The 19858-nt window shown below is 39.1% G+C and overlaps 1 protein-coding gene across 1 annotated transcript in view; it reads right to left on the bottom strand.

The window, feature by feature from the left end:
* The window catches only part of Pip4p2 (phosphatidylinositol-4,5-bisphosphate 4-phosphatase 2), a 55040-nt gene that overhangs the window by 1987 nt on the left and 33195 nt on the right, over positions 1 to 19858 (bottom strand). Inside the window, 3 exon segments of the mRNA XM_055603365.1 lie at positions 781 to 871; positions 8155 to 8207; positions 19049 to 19172. Coding sequence (XP_055459340.1) covers positions 781 to 871; positions 8155 to 8207; positions 19049 to 19172 — 268 coding nt within the window.

Raw genomic sequence — 19858 nt, 5'->3', positions numbered from 1 at the left:
CTCTGAAACTAACCCATCCTCATAGCAACACTGTTGTTCTGAATATAAGATACTTCGTGACCATAAAAAGTGGGTTCTGCCCACTCCACAAAAGTAAATGGACTTTTGACAAACAAATAATGAATTTCTCAGTGCTAAAGACTTTCAGATGAGCACAAAAAGCCTTTCCCTGAGTAGGCAGAATCCATTAGGAACAGTCTTGCACATTGAAAGCTTGATTTTGCATAATTAATATAATGCCGTAAAATCTTGTAAAATTGGGGCTGGAGTTAAAAGCGCTGGCTGTTCACCCAAAGGACCTAAATTAAATTCCCATCACCCACATCAGGTCTCACAACCATCTGTAATCCCAGCTCTGGAGAATCTGACACCCTCTGCTGGCTTCCACAGGCACCAGGCGTGCAAATAGTACACAGAAATACATATAGACAAAACACCTGTACACATAACATAAAAACACTTTTTAAAGTATTATCTAATTAAAAAAATAAAAGACATATCCAAGGATTAGATATCTGATTGACCACCATCCTTCAAAAGCTCTGGAGCCTGTCACGCAGAGTTGCCACCATCTTGGGGCTCTCTGATGGCTGTCCCAAGTCTACCCCAGGCTTTAAAGTTGGTAAGCTTACAATCGGGTTATTGATAAACACTAACAGTGGTGTTCAGTCTTGGCACTGTAGAGCACACTTGGGAGGTGGCGGCAAGAGGATCAGGAACTCAAAGGCCAGCCTCTGCTCCACGAGACCATAAATCCGAACAAGCAAAGGTGGTACTCACGGTTAATCCAACTCCAATGAAAATACATATCATTCCAACGGTGACATACGCACAGCAGCGTCTCCGGGGAAGAGCGCTTCCTACTGAAGAGCTGAGAGAACACAGCGAAGGAATTCATTAAATATCTATGCAAAGACACATCCATTGCATCCTCATGACTTCTTGACTACAGCCTCACTGACGTACTAGCTTCATGTGTTTCTTCAAAATGACAGACAGTATTATAAGAACGACATTTTCCAACATGTGACAAAAGTAAATGGTGCCTTGGTCAGTGACAATATCCACAAAAACAAACAAACAAGGAAAAAAAAAAAAAAAACACCCACCCTGTGGTCCCTGATCCCAACAGTCTTTTCCGGCATGGAGAAGTATGCTAACAGGTAGCATTTGGCTTGCTTATGGTTTATGTTTAATGCACAAAATTTGGAAAATAGAGAAATGAGGGAAAAGTGAACATGTCTAATTCTCCCACCCTAACACAGCCTCCCAGTGTCCTAGTACATTCTTTTCCTGCCCGTCTGTATACTGACCCACAAATGGCATAAATATTCTCCCGTTATCAAGCATCCTCACAAAGGAGTTCTCATTTCACAGAATCAACCAGTTTAGCTCTTCATGTGCCCTGTCAGTAGGTTTCCTGCCCCACAGCTCCCAGCTAAGTGTTGTTTCTCATTCCTTCAACCTGTCTGGCAATCTCTGGAGGTCTCTAACTTACCATGCATGAAAAGCCAAGTACACTCATTAGAACTGCTCATTGAAGAAGTCAAAGATTCTACATGAAAATTAGAGCTGCTTTTCTGAGAACCAAAGAAGTAACTCAGGTACACTAATCTTACTTTGTGAATCCTGTGTAGAAAATCCATGTTTTTTTACTGTTCAAATTAGGTCACCAGAAGAGAAAGAAACCACTGCTATTCCACAGCCTAAGTGCAACCCACCACCAGGATGGAGCAAGGACGAATGACCACTCTTTGCGCCAGTAAAAACTCTCTTAGTATTTAATAACGTGGTGCTGTATGCAACATCCGGGATTGTTTGTGCCTATGTCAAACATGTATAGATATGTGTGCTGAACTGCTTGCCTAGAATTTGACCTTATATTAGCTTAATACTTGATGGGAAAAGTCTGTATTGATAGGAGACTCATTAATTTATTTTCATAATAAATTTTGATATTACAAATGGAAATTTTTTTTAATAACCACTATACTGAGTCGTATTTTGTGTCATTTATATGAAAGAAAATTTATTCCTAGGAATGGAGTGCTTATGTCACAGACATATCTTTAACTTTAAGAAATATCAAATTTACATCTTCAGCAAAATTGTATGAGACATGCCATTACCCCACCTAAATTCTTGCCGGCACTTCATTTAATATTGTTCTGATTTATCCTGGCCAAGAATAGTTTTTATTGTAGTTTGGAATATGTCCAACCTGATTTCTGAAAGGTTAAGCATCTTTTCCACTTCTTGTTGGCTTTCTTCTTCTATTCAACACTTCATATCTTTAACTCAGGCTGTCTTTTGTGTGCTAACCCCAAGACATACCGTTCCTGGCACATACTATGGGTATATGTGAGATACGATATATATTATACTCAGTGATAAAAATACATTGTTCTAATAATCAAGAGAGTCAATGAAATAAAAGGTGATTCTTTTTAAGATTTTAATTTTTAATTGTGTGTGTGTGCATTGCACATGAGTGTAGGGGTGTGTGTGTGTGTGTGTGTGCACATGAGTGTAGGTGTCTACAGAGGCAAGATGAGTCGGATCCCCTAGAGCATGAATTACAGCTAGTTGTGAGCAACCCTGTGTAGGTTCTAGGAACTGAACTCAGGTCCTTGCGTGTTTTTAACCACTGAGCCACCTTTCCAACCCAAGGTAATTCTGCATATTCAAAATTACCAATCTTTCTTTCAGTTATGATTTTTGATACTTTATCTAGGAAGTTCTTTTTTACCCATTACAAAACTACTTTTTCTGTCTTTTAACCTCTTAAATTTTTGGTTTTTTTAGTATATCTTAATTCACAAGAACATAGTCATTGTAACGGCCAGTTTTCATTTACATATTTTGAATTTATAGTATATTTATATACCATCCTATACATAGTATAAGGTTTGTACAAATATGAATTTCATGTTTCTGGTGATGTGGCCACAATGCTAGTTACTTTTATACTAAATAGTGAAGTGAGAACACGTGATAGAAAAGAAAGCCAGACCATAGAAGGCAAACCACAATTAGAGTAACTTAAGGGAGGAGATTGTGTTGTATATATCAGGCCAGATGCAGGTATGGAGCCGAGAGCTGATAAACAGCTCTGTGTTGTACCATACCACCCGGGCAGCTGCAGCTTAGCTGGTAGCAGAGTTCCTGCTGTACTTCCCTTTCTAGACAACCTGAGCAGGGACAAAGCACAGAACCAAGCAGCTGTGTGTTTGAGGAGCATGGGAGGAAGCCACACTCATCACTTTTACTCCAATTCCGTTGTTTCCTACCTAAATAAACAGCTACCCCAACCTGTAAGAGAGCATGTATGTACAGTGGAGGCTAGGGATGTGTTGGGAGCAGAGTTCAGTTACTAAGAGGGAGAACACCACAACAGGCAGAGGAAGGCAGGTCTCTGTGAGTTCAAGGCCAGCCTGGTCTACAAAGTGAGTCCTGGACAGCCAACACTACACAGAGAAACCCCATCTTGAAAAACCAAAAAGGCTTGCTACTGAAACTCCTACAGATGCCTAGTGTGTATTTGGCTTTCGAGAGAGTTTCATGGTTATACCTTTTCTATCCTTTTGCTTTAATTTCATGCTCAACTGTTATATTTTTAACCCTCTATTTTGGATTACATTTTGCTATTAAGATAATGGATGACACAAACTATCTTTTTTTAGTTCATTTTTTTGTTTTTTGTTTTTGTTTTTTTTTTGAGACAGTGTTTCTTTGTGTAGCCTTGGCTATCCTGGACTTGCTTTGCAGACCAGGTTTGCCTTGAACTCACAGAAATCCGCCTACCTCAACCTCTGCTTCCCTGAGTGCTGGGGTTACAAGCATGTGGCACCGAGCCCAGCTAATCTATCTTTTTTATGTCTCCATTTCCTGGTAGGTTATATTTCATTACCTACTCATTTGGGGGCAAGAACATGTTAAGAACTTTATTGGGAGAGAGCACACTCCAGCCTTTCAATCTTCTGAAAGGTAAAGGCCACTTCTCTTTACCTGAACCCTCAAGCCTCATGAGAGCCGCCACCGCTACTTCACCCACCATACCCTGCTATCATCGCAATTTTGTTTGTGGGCCCTTAGGTCTTCTTTTCAACTTTAAGTCAGCTAAGCTATGCATCAAAGAAGATGCTTATTACACTTAATTATTTATCTCAGAGTATACAGAAAAACATGTGGAAAGGTTGTTTAGTGTTCCCAAGGTTCTAATTATGCTTCAAATTACAAACTTCCCTATTCACAAACCACTTTATGAATTTTATAAAGAACACTTGCAAAACGTGAATGTAGCTATTGCTATGAAAAAAAAATTAATGCCAAGCACTGTTCTTTATAGTTTCAGATGAAGTAAAAAAAAAAAAAAAAAAAAAAGAGTGAGAGAGAGAGAGAGAAGGTGAGTGCTATGGTTTGAATATTGCTTCCTCCCTTCTGAAACTCATGTTAGAATATAATCTTCATTGTGAGGTTTTAAGAGGATGGGAATTTCTGGGACTGGGTTACCTCACTCAGAATTATCCTTTCTAGTTCCATCCACTTGCCTGCAAATTTCATGATTTCCTAGACTCCCTACATATATGTAACTGATAGGCAGTTTGATCTTCATGTGGGTTCCCTAGTAAGTTGGGCAGGTACTGTCTATGACACAGACTCTGTTGCCTGCTTTAGATCACTTCCCCCCTAGCTGGGCTGCCTTGCCTGGCCTTAGTGGATCAGGAGGAGCTCAGGCCTCATGCGCCTTGATGTGTTCGGGTGGGCTGGAGCGAGGGGCTCCCTTTTCTGAGGAGAAGGGGAGGGGATAGAAGCAAGAGGGTAGGAAGGAGGGACCAGGAGCAGAGGGGCATTCGATCAGGGTGTAAAGTGAAGATATACATGTTTAAAAAGAACATAAGTAAATAAAATGTAAAATAAAAGAGGATTGGAACTTAATTGGAACAGTGTGATTAGGATTGCATACAGTCACAGGTCTTGTTCTGTTCTTAAAGAACGGGCAGAAGAGCCAGAGAGACAAACACATGTGTGCATTCGAAATCACTGTGCCACCCCCAAATTCTGCCAGCAAGAATGGGCAACCACATCTAGGCTCTTAACCCTAGATTGTATGAGCTAACATAAGCCTCATTTTTTCTTTATTATGCATGAAGCCTTAAATATTTCATTATTGCAATACAAAATGAACCAATGCAGCAAGGTTTCAAGGTAGAGTGAGCCTGGAATAGATAGAAGGATGAGCCATTTTAGTTCATAATAGTGGCATGGCTCGAGTATGAGAGGAAACTAATACTGTAACCAGTCTCCCACAGGAGGTTCATAAAAGCACACAGAAGAAGCAAAAGAGACTTCGGGCTAACTTGTAGGGTTTAATGGGTATTTTTAAGGCAGGAAGGGAAGAGAAAATAAAGCAGCCAGACCATGTCACCACAGCTCACACGTAAAAATAAAGAAAAGAATCAAGGGACTGTAGAGATGTTTATGTATGTAAAACAATGTGTTAATGTTAGCACATGGCAGTTCTTTGTAGGTACAGAAAAAAAAAAATCACAGAAAGCTCTAGAAAGTAGGTAGAGACTTAAATTTGAGAGATCTTATAAAGCTTCCTAAGAAGTTAGTAAGTGTTTGAATTTTAGATAACGGACTTACAGAAAACATTCTGCCAACAGAAAGAGAAAACTGCTTCCTCAAAACAATTCATACACCACAAGGAAGACAAAGTTAAGAAAACAATGAACAGAATTAAGATAAGAAGGAACAGGGCGGGGCTGGAGAGATGGCTCAACAGTTAAGGGCACTGGCTGCTCTTCCAAAGGACCAGTGTTCAAATCCCAGCACCCACAGGGCAGCTGTAACTCCAGTTCCCGTAATGTCCACACTGACACAGACATACACGAAGACAAAACACAAATGTAAATAAAATAATTTTAAAAAAGACAGGACATGGCTACAACAGCCTCTACTTCTGTGTTTATAAGGAACTGGGATAGCAGTTTCTTTTCCTTTGGAGATGTGGGCAAACACTTGTGAGATTAACACATGGCATATGTAGTAATAACTTCATAATTAAAAAGGAATTCTAGGATAGTTATGTGCAAGAAAGAAAATGCTATCTGGGAATCTTATTCTAACAGACCCATCACATTGCTATAAAGAAAAACATGCCAAGAGAAATCCAGAGACCAGCTGGGGGAGGTCATGTGATGACAGCATCTGCCCTCAAGTAACAAAAGCCCTGAGTTTTCCCGTGGTTAGCTTATGACTCCAATTCTACAAACCATCTTCTTAGAATGACGTTCAAGCTGGATTAGCCCACATGGATTTCTATGCACAATGCTCCCAAAGTTGTTGATACAAGCTCTTCTTTATATCATCACAACCTTATAACCAGAAAGTTCACATTCTTCTCATCAGCAGAAATTGTGCCACTGTTCTAGAGCAATTAATCGAAAAGTTCCTTAAACATAACCCTTGCCCTTTCTCAACAGCTTTTAATTTGTAAAACTAGGCTAACAATCCCCACATTCTCAGACTGTTGTGAAAGTTCTGGCTAATGTGTACAGGTGTCTGGAAGGCCGTCTCACCGTACCCCACATACAATCCTCTGCTGCTTAGTTTCTACAAATTTTAATACTATTTAGTGTCCTTGGAGAGTCTATTTCCCCACTTAGTTTTGTGCCTTTGTGATGCACTAATAAAATGTATTAATAGCATGCCTATTTATGTATGCTGGGTGATGGTGTCCCCCACACACGATTTTTTCCTGTGTTTGTGTGTATATGTATTTGAGTTTGTCTGCTTGCCTTCTCCATGCATGGACTTCTACCAGATTTAATAAAACAAAGAACTTAGGTGATGGATTTCACAAATTGAAAATACCTCTTCTTTTGGAGTTAAAAATTAATGATAAAGAAAATTATATCAGAGTTATATTTAGTTGAAATCATTTAGCAGCAATGAATAGAGACATTTCATTATGTGTTCTGTTTTTCAGATACTTTAATTATTTTCTCTGAGAAACCATTCTTGGAACTCTTCTACTGTCAAAATATATGAAGTTAATTAGATCATACTAAAGGTCATATAAAGTATGAGTCTATATTTCTGTTTTGAGAATTGAATTGTCAAAACATTCCCATTTAATTGACTTTACTTAACATTACAATTCATACATATTCGTGGATAGTCATTTTTAATTAAACTGTCATTTTCAAAATAAATGTTGTGTGGAAAGGTTAACAAATCAAGCCTAAGAATATTCTCATTTAAAGGCCCTTCTTAACGAGGTTGGCTGCCTGGGAAATAAAAAGTTTAAAAAGTTTCCAGCATCCCATATGTCATAAGAGTGGCTTAGAGGGTATAAATTCTCTCTGAGTGATATGATTATCCCAAATATGAACTTTCCTGTTGGGTATCTGGAATGTACGTATGTCCTTCACAAGTCTCAAGGGAGTGCCTTGAGCAGACACACACTGTAGTAACACCTCTTTCACAAAAGACTCCGCTTGGCAAGGCTTCTTTGCAGCTTCTGCTTGATGTCTCCAGAGTTTGTTTTTTCCCTTTGCTGAGTAGATTTTACTCTTATCTGTGAGTAAGACTGATTGATTCATGTCAGTCCTCCTAGCAAAGTCCTTGGTCCTCAGAAGCCCCAACACAAATGCCATAAAATATTTTTAATCAAAATATCGTCTGTGGTTTTCCATGTTCACATTGTGCTTTGATATTTCCACTAGGCAGAGCAGATAGAAACACAGCTAAACAGAGTGGATAGTTAAAACAGACAATTACATAAGCTTTGCCACAGTAATAATCTTATTAGGAAGAAAATGGAAAATCTAACCATTTTTCTCCTTGATTACAGTACTTCTTATACACTTCACATTCATTGCAAAAGATTATAATCTTTGTAACATGGAAAACTCTTTGACAATTCATTAATTTTACTCTCTTAAAAATTTCCCTTTAAAGAACAATAACCAAACCCAATTATTTTAATTTCAAAATGGGATCTATTAGCCTAAGGATGCCTAGCTTTGTCTTGAAAATGATAAATATGCATTCATCATGTCTTAAAAACCAAATATGCTTAAGAATTCCAAACTCTTTAGATTGCCCTCAAGTACTTCTCAATGATACTTCCAGCAGAGAACTTACATTTTTTTGCAGTGTGGGCATTTTGCCAGAGTGTTGAACCTCAGCTCCATCCACTGTAAAATAAATAAAGAGAAGGATTTGAAAAGAAAAACAACTGAAAACCAGCCAATCTGATACATGTTTCCTTAGTCTAAATGTTACGAGGGACCATGATAGCAGCCATCAATCACCTTCTCGTGGTACCATAGTTCTCTCATGCCCTGGAAACACATTTGGGATCCCAGCCTGAATGGGTTCCCATGACTCTCACAAGGCTCTGATGTCACCTAGATTTGCCTCATAAGGAAAACAGAATAGATTCATTTCTCTGCACCCTTCCATTCACTTACTAAGCCTTCAAACTTGTACCTTCAAACTTTATTTTCCTTTAAGCCCTGGAAGCAACTTGAAAGTACTTGAATATTTTTATTTATAATTATTTTCAATTTTCTATTTTACTTCTGTGAGAAGTCATAGTATACATAATGAATTAACCCAATGCTGAGAACTACAACCAGGAAACTGTATCTTGCTCCCTGGTTGCTTATAAATTGCAACAGAAACACAGTTATCCTACTCCATCTACGATAAATGCAGTACTAGACTGTGCTACCCTTCTCATGGAGCTGTCATTCAGAGACTCAGAAAAGCATACCGCCTTAGGGCAAAGTCTTTCAAACAAAGGTCCTGTAAATTTAAACTAAAGTCTCTACCTCATGAAAGAAAGCATTTTCAAAAGGCTTTCTAAGGGGGTGTAGTTGCTCCGAGTTTCAGCCAATGCTGACCAAACATGGGGGCCTGGCTTCACTGTGATACCCCAACAGGCCTTCTAATTGCTCATCTTGCTTTAAATAATATAACAGTATAATTCTTTCATAGTTTCACAGGGATATAAGTGTCATTAGCTTCATGTCAAAGCAAGTTTCCCATATAAAAATTAATTTTTGTTTAGGATTCTAGGTGGCCAATTTCTAATTGTGAAGTTTCAATATCTTATGCATATTCTATTTTCCAAAAACACAATATAATTTAAAAAAAATCATAAGGATTTTTCTTTCGTCCATAGATTTAAGAAATGAGGTGCTGATTTCCTGTGCTCTGCTTCTTCATTTTAATTCAAACTTCATGAAACTTGACTAGCCTTGAGGAAGCCTGCCCATGCTCTTTCTGTCAGACCAGGGCACTTAGTCTCAAGTGAAATAGAGTAGGAATGAAACTTTATATGAATGCTCAGTCTTTTCAGAGAGATTACTTTAACATCTGAGAATGTCAACCAAACCCACATTGTTTTCAGGCAACAACCAAACTTCCTCTCACTGCTTACACTTTACAACAAGCTGGTTTGTTTCAGTTACTCTTCCCTGCAAAAGGTTCTTGAATTTGTGTACCAAACAAAGATTTACATGGATTTACATGGAAACCGGAATAGAGCACAAAATAAAGTTACGGGATTTTTTATTTTTTATTTTTATAACAAAGTTAAATGAATTTCTAAACTCTTGATATTATTTCAGATGTTATTTATATATAAAGTTTTTCATAAACAATTTTATAATTCAAACAAACAAACAAACAAAAAAAAAAATGACCAGAAGAGACAATTATAAAACTCTCAAGTCAAGGGTAAAGCAAAACCCAAGACTTAAGGTTGACTTGCCAAATGTGAATTTTAGGTGACCCGCCAATAAGGATCAATTATCTCAACATTATTATTTTATAGTGTACATTTCAGCACAGGTTAATTTTGGCAAATTCAGTTACAACAAACACGTGAGACTTGACGGTGACAGAGGTAAACTATATGGCCAGCAACCTGACACAAATGGTGTTGGTGTCACATCCAATTACGGTTTCTTGATGCGGCAAATTCAAAAAAGGAAAACCTTTATGGCTGGGGCTGCTTTTGTGGTAATGCATTTTAATGAATGAAAATAAATTTTTGCAAAGACTCTGACTTTCTACAATCTCCCTATCTGAAATGTTGCTCTTAAGATGTGCTCTTAAGATGTGACTGCTAGGGGACTGGAGAGATGGCTCAGAGGTCCTGAGTTCAATTCCCAGCAAACACATGGTGGCTTACAACCATCTATGAGATCTGGTGCCCTCTTCTGGCTTGCAGGTATACATGCATTCAGAACACTGTATATATAATTAACAAAGAAATCTTTTAAAAAGTTAGTTCCCTAACCAGGGTACTAACACACCTGCAAGAGACCCCCAAATCAAAAACACAGCATGTCTACCTCTTTCATGAAGGGTCAGCCCTGCTCTGACCTGATTCCTCATCCCTAGGTACTGACAGGAACATTTTTCTGATAACTGGTTGTATGCGTGCTGGTCCATGGTGAGACAGTAAGAAGCAACGTCTGGTGTGCATGCCAACCATGCCAGCTTTCACACAGCTTAGCCGTCATTGGCAAACGTCTATGAGCTAGAAGAACACAACAGAGAACCAGAAGCTAAGTCACTGCAGGGCTGCTTTAAGCCACGAGTCTGCGCTTCTCCTCCTCCTCTCAGCTTGTTGGCTGCTATCTCTTCATTATTAAAAATAAGATGTGTGATAACTAGACCAGGATAAAGCAGTGCCTTCTGCCTCCCGCTACTCACAAGCACATCCTCAGTTTTTCAAACTCCTTATTACGGATTTCCCATGCTAGAATTCATGACTGCGTCTTTAGAAAAGCTGCAGATTGGTACCTATGTCCATATGGCTGCAGTCCTTCCTATCATCCTCATCTGTTTGGCTCTGGGTGTCTCTGTATAGGGCCAAGTCTCAGCATTGGCACTGGTGGATGGGAAAGGGCGTGTGGTAGACATTGACTCCAAGTCTGATATAACCGATTTTGTCAGGAGAAAGGCCTACAGCAACATAGATATGTCTGTGATCAAACCCCTTACAACAGTCACACTATATTTGAGAGTTCTCAAGTGCTGCTCGCATGAGGCTTTCGAGATCATTATCCATTTGGTGGAAGAGAGGTTCACTGACTGGCAAGGGAACTGGTCAAAGGATGCTATTTCTGTCTGACATCCTGCAAGCGCTGGCATTCACACACAGATACTCCATTCCCCGCCTGACTGAAGCTCGGGGAATCATCAGTCAGATCCCAGTCAGGTACCCCCTATCCACTATGCAGAAGCTAAGGGAGACATGCAGGAAAAAGAAGAAAAGACTTTGAGCAACCCCTACCCTCATACGTACTGTGAGAAAAACTTGTTCAGCCTAGCCTCTTTGGATGCAACCCACTTTGTGATCTCACCCATGGGCTCTGTGCTTTTCACATGAATTCCGACCTGGGAGAGACCCTCAGACCTTCCCCTGCTCTTGCCTCTGTCTTGGCCCTGACTCTCCGCTAAGATAACAGCACAACAGTCTCTATAAATTCATGTTATTTGTTCTCTTCTGTCCTGTACTGAGAGTCTGAGTCCACTGGGTACCATTTCTTCCCATGATTCAAGTGGGGAAGTCAGCTGGCAGGCAGGCCCTTCAGCTCCTATGCTGGCCACACAACAGCATGGGCATTGGTAGGTAAAGGCTATTGCTCTCTCAAGGAAAACTTAGTTAAATGATAAGGTTCTCATTTAAAAGAAAATCTCACTTCTGTCAGAAAATTGAGAGATGGCTCAGAGGTCAAGAACACTGGCTGTTCTTTCAAAAGTCCTGAGTTCAATTCCCAGGAACCACATGGTGGCTCACAGCCATCAATAATGAGATCTGTACTCTCTTCTGACCTGCTGGCACACATGCAATCAGAATACTATATAAACAATAAATAAATCAATCTTTTTTTAAAAGTGACTTCTCTAAAACTTAGTCATTTTAGACATCTTGCAATATTGCATTTATTTCTAACCTATTCTACTAAATAGACAAAGTCAGTGGCCCCCTGATACCTTTTTTAACAGTAAAAGCTCATAAGTAAGGCTTTTCTGCATAAAGTCAGTCACTTAGAATTATCCTTCCCGAATATATTTTAATGGATATAATAGACAATGAGAAACACCTGAAAATATGTTTCCATTAAAACTGTCTTTTCCCCCTGCTACAGCATTAACTCTGTATTCAAGTGAAAAAAAAACTCTGACTCTGTCCGAGGGCAGCAGATTTGCCCACTTGAAACATTACCTGTGACTCCGCACTTTTGGTGAGCTGAGCCTCTGCATGACCTGTGATTCGGCAGATTTGGGGAGTTGGGTGGTTTTAAGAGAACACTAGCCTCAGTCACGATGAATATGGCTTTTATCAGCAAGTGCACACCCATTCCCAAGAGATCAGTGCTGACCTCCACTCACAGTAAGAAATGTCTTTATATTCCCTGTGGACTAGTGTAAGCCTGCATAGTTACTTGATTCTTTGAGGAAACTGGTTTTTCAACATGCCCCTCAAAACAGTCACTCTTATCTGACCACAGGATTATCTCAAAATAGTTTAGAAGACAAACAATATTTGGACACGAAACATAAAACTTCCTTTTAGATGTTAGCAGTTGAGAAATGGGACCATCCCAGACTAGAAAGAAAAACAACTGGACCTTGAATAAGGGCCAGCTAAGAAAGAAGAACAGTCAGACAATTAGGGCTACTAAACCTTGAGTAGAGGCCAGACCAGATGGCCCTCCTCAGAAGACAGGATGAGCTTATTTTGAGATAAGAAACCCGGGGCAGGGAGGACTGCCCTTGGAAGAAGCTGTAAGCTGCCAGCTGCAAAACTGCTGTCTTTTCTGCTGACTAGTCAATGTAAAGATACATGTGTGGCCTGAATTTTAGGTATAAAAACTCTGTGCTTTGTATGCTTGGGGTCCTCTCCTGCCTTGAAGGGGCGACCCCCATCGCAATCGGAATAAACTGCCTCTTGCTTTTGCATCGAATCTCGGTCTGTAAGTCTCTTTGGGGAGGGAGCGGTACAGAGTCCCTGCATCGGGAGTGCAGGTTTTGCACACTGATGCACATGAAAAGCACTAAAGTACTTACAAAAATGTCTAATTTTTTTAGCCTGTCATTTCCCAAAATATATGAAACTGCTCATAGAATAATACCTGATTGTCGATTGTCCCATTAAAAAAATATGGCACTAAATATACTTTGCAAACACAGCTCTCGTTCTTCTCAACTGCGTCAATGAGTCTAGGCAGGTCTTGAAACAGTGCCAAGCAGTAAATTCCTAACCCACTCAACCCATAAGCCTGACTATTAAAGAAATGACACTAGAAACAGAAGGCCGCTGTGGAGAACAGCCCATCATACTGATCTTTAATCCACAAAAAGAATGCCCTCTCTGATCTCAGTGGTCCAGAAACAGCATTTTTTTCATTATTGTTCTTTTCCTTTTGTTTAAAATGTTGTAAGTATCTTCTAAGAGATCACAGGATTTTTTTTTTCCTTTTCCTTGTCCTGGAAAACTGAACTACATACAGTTCAGCCTAGCTTTTCACCCTGCAGAATTAAATATCTGCATACTTACATTTATAAATATGACTTCATGTTTATTCCTGATGTGTTTTTATTCTCTTGATTTTTTCCACTCACGGCAAAGAATGGGTAATCTTGAATCTTCTCATGTTTAGTACATTAATGATAGGGTCATAAGTAGGACGAAAAGCTTTGCAGCCGGCACTTATGAAACTGCGTGACTCTTTACTCCCCAGACCCCTGATGTGCTGGGGACTGACCTCAAGGCCTCCTGACTGTCTTAGAAGGTCCCCTCTACTGCATAAACCCCAGCAAAGGAGAGTAACTTTACCACCGAGCTCCCACTGGGCTTCCTTCATTAACCTGAAACTATCAAAATCAATTCCCATCCTTTAAACCCTGACAATTTTCTCACTTATTACCAAAAATATCTTTCCAGAAACTCTGAAATCATCTTTACATCCTGTATTTTAAGCCGAACATCTATCTCTTCTAGATAAAGAATTAAAAGTTTTAATTATTGTTACTGTGTGAGTAAGACAGGTTAATGTGACTCAGGTTAACGCCTGGCCTAAATATTAAGTAGAAAATTTGGCTATAAACATGAGTCTGTGGCTACATATAGCAAAATACATTAATGCATAAATTATATTTTAAGATTATAAATAAAGTGGTTGTACAATTTTATATTCCCACAGCAGTGGAGGAGGGGTCCCCTTTCTCCACATCCTCTCCAAGAATGTATTGGGAAGGGGAGGAGGACCTCTCCGATCAGTGGACTTGGGGGGGGGGCATGGGAGGAAATGAGGGAGGGAGGGTGGGATTAGGAAGGAATGAGGGAGGGGGCTACAACTGGAATACAAAGTGAATAAACATAATTAATAAAAATATATAAAAATTAATAGAAAAAGAAAAAAGATTATAAAGATATAAATTGTAAACTAACCCTCCTACACATCTATTTAAAATTTCAACTTGGATCATTTCCATAGAATTTATTGCCTAATGCCCCTAGTACTAAACAGAGGACATGAAAAGGGAAAAGAATAAAGAATGGGGTTTGGTGGGGGGAGACAGGAGTAACAGGGAGGTGAAGGAGATAACAGGAAGAGCCACAAAAACACACTTTGTTCAAAACATCATAAAGGTAGCTAATATGTTACATTGCAGTTTAAGTTTAAATATATATCTAACATCATCTTAAACTTTTTCCTCACTCTTTTTCACATTATTTACACTATCACTCTTTTCTCTCCATCACTAATTTTTCTAACCATCAACCACCATTATCACTTTTCTAAATAATAAAAGCTGAACATCTGTTTCCGTCATAGACTGCACGCACCCATACACCTAAATGTAAAACACTTCTTTTTTTTAATTAGTATTTCTGCATTTATTCTTATTTTATTTTGCATGAGAGAGAGCGTGTGTGTGTGTTCTTATTGTGGAGGGCAATGTGAGAATCAGTCCTTTCCTTCTGCCATGTGGCTTCCTAGAATTAAACTAGGTTTATCAGGGTCGGCAGCAAGGGCTTTTACCTGCTCAGCCATCTTGCCAGCTTTACATAAAGCACTTCTATACTTTTCTATTACTCCTAGGATAATTTCATGTCTTTCAGGTTAGTTACATCTTTGCACGAAAACAATGTATCCCCATGCTCTATTCACATCCTGAGACTCTTAAATATCTTCTTCCTGCTAGGTTGGAAAACCATGAAAATAGAGGTTGCTTCCTGTTTGCCATGATTTCCTTGGGATCTATGCAGCACCAGGTACATACGCTTTCTGTATTTTTTTTAAAATAAATTACAATAATTCTTTTGTAAAGTAGCTAGAAAGATAATCTATTAAGAAATTCAAAATAGAAAATAGAAAGGCCATCATGGAAGGTAATTCCTGAGTAAGCTGAAAAGAAGTCTGCTCTGTACTTTAAAATGATAGTACACTAAAATGACAGCTTCTCCGTACGAGACAAAGAGCACCCAATGTGTTCAATCTATACTTAGGTGAGTCCGTTTACTGTATGTCTGCTGACTTCTGTAAAGCATACCAATCTGTACTGTCAGTCTGAATACAAACAGAAATCCGTGGCTTATTCCAAATATATTCCCTCACTCACATAATAAAATATAAGGAAAGGGACTTATATTTTGTCCTGGGTAGGAAAAATCTGAATCACTATTATGAATTGCATACAACTGAATGAGTGAACAGGTTTTCATTTCCTCCTCCAACTATGACTAAAGTGATAGTGAGTGAATTTATAAATGTAAGACACAATAAGAAAAAAAAATAAACAAACAAACAACAGAGGGCAGATGTCTTTCAAATTGTGTAGAGTAGAAATCAAAGTTTTAACAAGTGACTTCGTGACCCGGATGCTAAAACGTGACTGCCTGCAGAAAGACATGGTGGAGAAAGAAGGCAGGGTCCCACTGCGGAGCCCTGCAGCGGCTGAAGTATTTGAACTACTGTGTGCTTTCTAGGTTGGATGTTAGAGGTTATAACAAAAACAAGAAGCGTCACATTTCCACACCTACTGCGGCACCAGTCACACTAACCAAAATGCAGAAGCCACTCACTAACCCACCGACAGATCAAGAAATGGTGGCACATGCATGAAATGAAACAGTTCAGTCCTTAAAAGGAAGGCACCTACAATACAACATGGCATGAGTGAACATGAGGGATATTGCAGTAAACAAAACAAGCCAGACACAGAAAGACAAACACTGTGTGATCACGTCTGTACACAAAACCGAAAACAACGAAGCCCACAGGGGCCGAGGGGACAGCCACCTCTGTGGCTTGAGAAAGCCAACGAAGAGTTAAAAGCCGTCTACTGTGGAACAATGGCTATGATATTGTCTCATCTTCTTGAAATTGTAAAGCAAATAACAAAGTGTCCAATGTTGCTTTTATGATACTTACACTAAGCGTGATGTAAATATCAACTAGTTTGTGTCTGATGATTTTAATATACATGATTTCTGGTTGTCAGCTACACAAGGCTGAAAATCAAATACCAAGCGTTTCTTGTAAACTCTCTCCAGACTACACAGCCTGAACCTCTCCTCTCTCAACATATGCAAGAGAGCAGTGACTCAGTCTGAGAAAGGAACTGCGATCAGGCCTGTGGCCTGAGGAGAGCAGTCAGAGTGTTCCAAAACCAAAGGAATCAAAGTCTACACTGGAGCAGAAGGTAAGCACATCACCCAGTTGTTGCCTAGACAGCCATATCCCAGTCCCACCTCTCCCTGGAGAGCAAAGAATCTTTCCTCAGTGGAACTGGCTCCTCAGCAGATTTGCAGGTATTTGTGAATGACAAGTTTTCAAAGAAAAGGAGACAATGGAAAAGAAATCATCTAGACTCTGTCTTCATGAAGAGTCCAGTGAGGGGCCTCTTTAAATAAACATTTCAGTAAATTTTCTGTTATAAAAGAAACACAAATAGAAAAATGAGGACAAAGCAGAGAACAGCATTGAAATAAAATATCGCCTCCTCAAAAGCATAGTATTTTTCTGGGGAAGAGATTATAATCAAAAGGAAACAGAATGTGAAAGGCTACTAGGTATTTAAGCTGAAATTAGATCATCTGAAATAAATGCAAAGGCCCACAGAATACTTTCCCCAGGACATGTCCTTGTGAAATTTCAAATCAATGAGGAAAGTGAAAGAGAAGATAGAAAAACAAGAGAAATGGAGAGGAATAAGTCAGACAGCAAGGACCTGGAACTAAAACAGTAAAAGTCTCCTCACCAGTGTGAAAGTCTGCAATTTTCTGAATGGAACAACTGAGAACCTGGTGTTCAATATCTAAATTAATTATTGTGCAGACCTGCTGTTGGATTAAAAGCCTCCTACAGAATAAATTTTACGTCCTTTCTCTTCTCGGGACAAAGCAGCCTGAGATGGAGATCTGCAGGCGGAAACAGACCTCTCAGGACAGTGGTGGAGGGGGTCTAGGGTGCCAGCCATGGAGCAGAGACCCGAAACAGGGTATTTTAGATACACCTGACTAAACAGCGAAATTCAATATATCCAAAACACCATGTAAAGAATTAATATATACATAGAGAACTAAACAAATCCAAAGAAGATGAGCAAATATTTACAGTTCCAATACAATGCTGAAAGCCAAGGAGGAAAATAAGCCATATCACATGGCTCTGCCATGAGCACAGTTGCTCTACTAATCTAAAGCATGTGAACACTCAGTGACATAAGTCTGTGGGGAATAAGGAAAGGCAATGAGGGTGAGAATATGAGGAAGGTGGTGTAAGCACAAATGTTCACGTCAAATCTTACGAAGTCGAGAATAAGGTCCATAATTGACACGTCAAAAAGAAATAGGAAAAGAAACAGTTTGAACTACTAAACCACTTTCAGTTAAGTAGCTGGAGAAGCTGAAAGCACTGGGGACAACAGCTGGTAACCAGGTAGACAAGGTGGCCCCACGCCTGATCCGACATTTAGAACGCCTACATACAACTCACTTCAATACAATAAATACTTAAGAAGAAAGCACCAATCACACTTCTTGAGCTCTTTCATTCCATGGCAGCATTAAGAGCCTCCCTTCTGATTCCAAGGACCACAAATAAAGTAAAATTCTTAGGAAAAAAAAAAAAAAAATCCCTTCATAGCTCTAGCTGGAACTCACTCTGTAGACCAGGCTGGCCTTGAACTTAAGAGATCCAACTGACTCTGCCTCCGAGGGCTTGGATTAAAGGCGTGTACCACCATGATGGGCCAACGAAATCCTTTGTTACCATTCCTGATGGGGTGAGTCATTATGAAATTAATTCTTTAAAAATAAACTGTGAGTTGAAGTTCATAGTTGTAAAATACTTCCACAGATTTGCTCACATCAAAATACTTCTATTTTAGATTTTCTCCAACGGCCTGTCTAATCATGGGTATCAGAATTAATGTCCTTTACTCCAAGTTAAATTTTTGTTAAAGATTTATTTATCTTATGCATGAATGCTCTATTTGCATGTACACCTGCAAGAGGGCAGAAGAGGGCATCAGATTATATTATAAGTGGTTGTGAGCCACCATGTGGTTGCTGGGAATTGAACTAGGACCTCTGGAAGAACAGTGCTCTTAACTGGTGAGCCATCATCTCTCCACCCCTGCCCCAAGTAAAATTTTTAAAGTCAGAAAATATTTTATAAATCATTATGAGAATTGTTCTTGAATCTAGAAGCCATAAAAATAAGTTGAACATGTGTAACTGTGCCATTAAGTAAAGTGAACATGTGTAACTGTGCCATTAAGTAAAGTGAAAATTTATTTGTGAGCAAATAAATTTTAGAGCTACAACTGGATTCATAGTTTGCCTAGTTCACAAAGGATGTTGTATATACCTGCCATACTCTTTACTCACTAGCTTCATAAATAAGGCTCACAGTACAATTGTAAACAGTCCTCAAATCTATAGATCATAACCTAGATTTATAGATTAGTGTCTACAAATGGCCAAAGTACAGCTACTTACCAGGAACGTGTTTCCGCAGTGCCCACACACAACCCTTGTACCTTCTGGCTGGATTGGCAATGCAGGTTGAGCTGGCTGTTCTTCAGAAATGAGCATTATAGGGCCAAGGTTAATTATGCGCCGACTGTGGGAAGAAAAGGCAAACAAATTCATTAGCCCACAAGCAGACCAAGGGCAAATGCAGAACATACGGCCAGAATCAGACTACAATAACGTGAATTAACTGAATTCACTATCAAACATTAGACCCCAAATCACAGAAAACACCAATAATCTTTCAAAAGTAAAGCAAAATATATACTTTTTTCAAATATAAGCCATGTTATGACATGAGTTCTAATCAATGTTCTTAGGAAGCATTTAACTGCCATTCCTAAATTTTTATAACTTCAAATAAGAATTATTTTTTTCCTAAACTACAAAGACAACTTGAATTTGGAAGAAGAGTGAATGTAAATGCACAGAATATTTTCTACATTAATAAAAGTGTCTGTCATGAAAGTACTAAGTGCTGAGACAACACCAAATTTCTCCCAAAAGCCTGGTACTCCTTGATAATTATTCACTCAGAGATGGAAAGAAAGTAAAGTGGGGTCCATGTTTCCTTTCTGTTCTCTGGCCAGATTATGATCAAAAGGCCAGAGAAGTTGCAGGAAACAGTGAAGGTGTTTATATACTCGTGTGTGAGCACATGCGCAGTGAACTGTGGCAAAGAAGCCTGGGCCTTATTACATATATTATACAGATACTCATGGAGCATGTAAGGAGATACACGACAAAACATGCCTCCTGGATTAAAATTAATCATAT

Source organism: Psammomys obesus, unplaced genomic scaffold (assembly GCF_907164565.1).
Source record: "Psammomys obesus unplaced genomic scaffold, mPsaObe1.curated_primary_1811, whole genome shotgun sequence".
Classification (NCBI taxonomy): Eukaryota; Metazoa; Chordata; class Mammalia; order Rodentia; family Muridae; genus Psammomys; species Psammomys obesus.
Note: the sequence above shows the minus strand (reverse complement) of the source record. Positions and strands in the feature narration are given on the sequence as shown.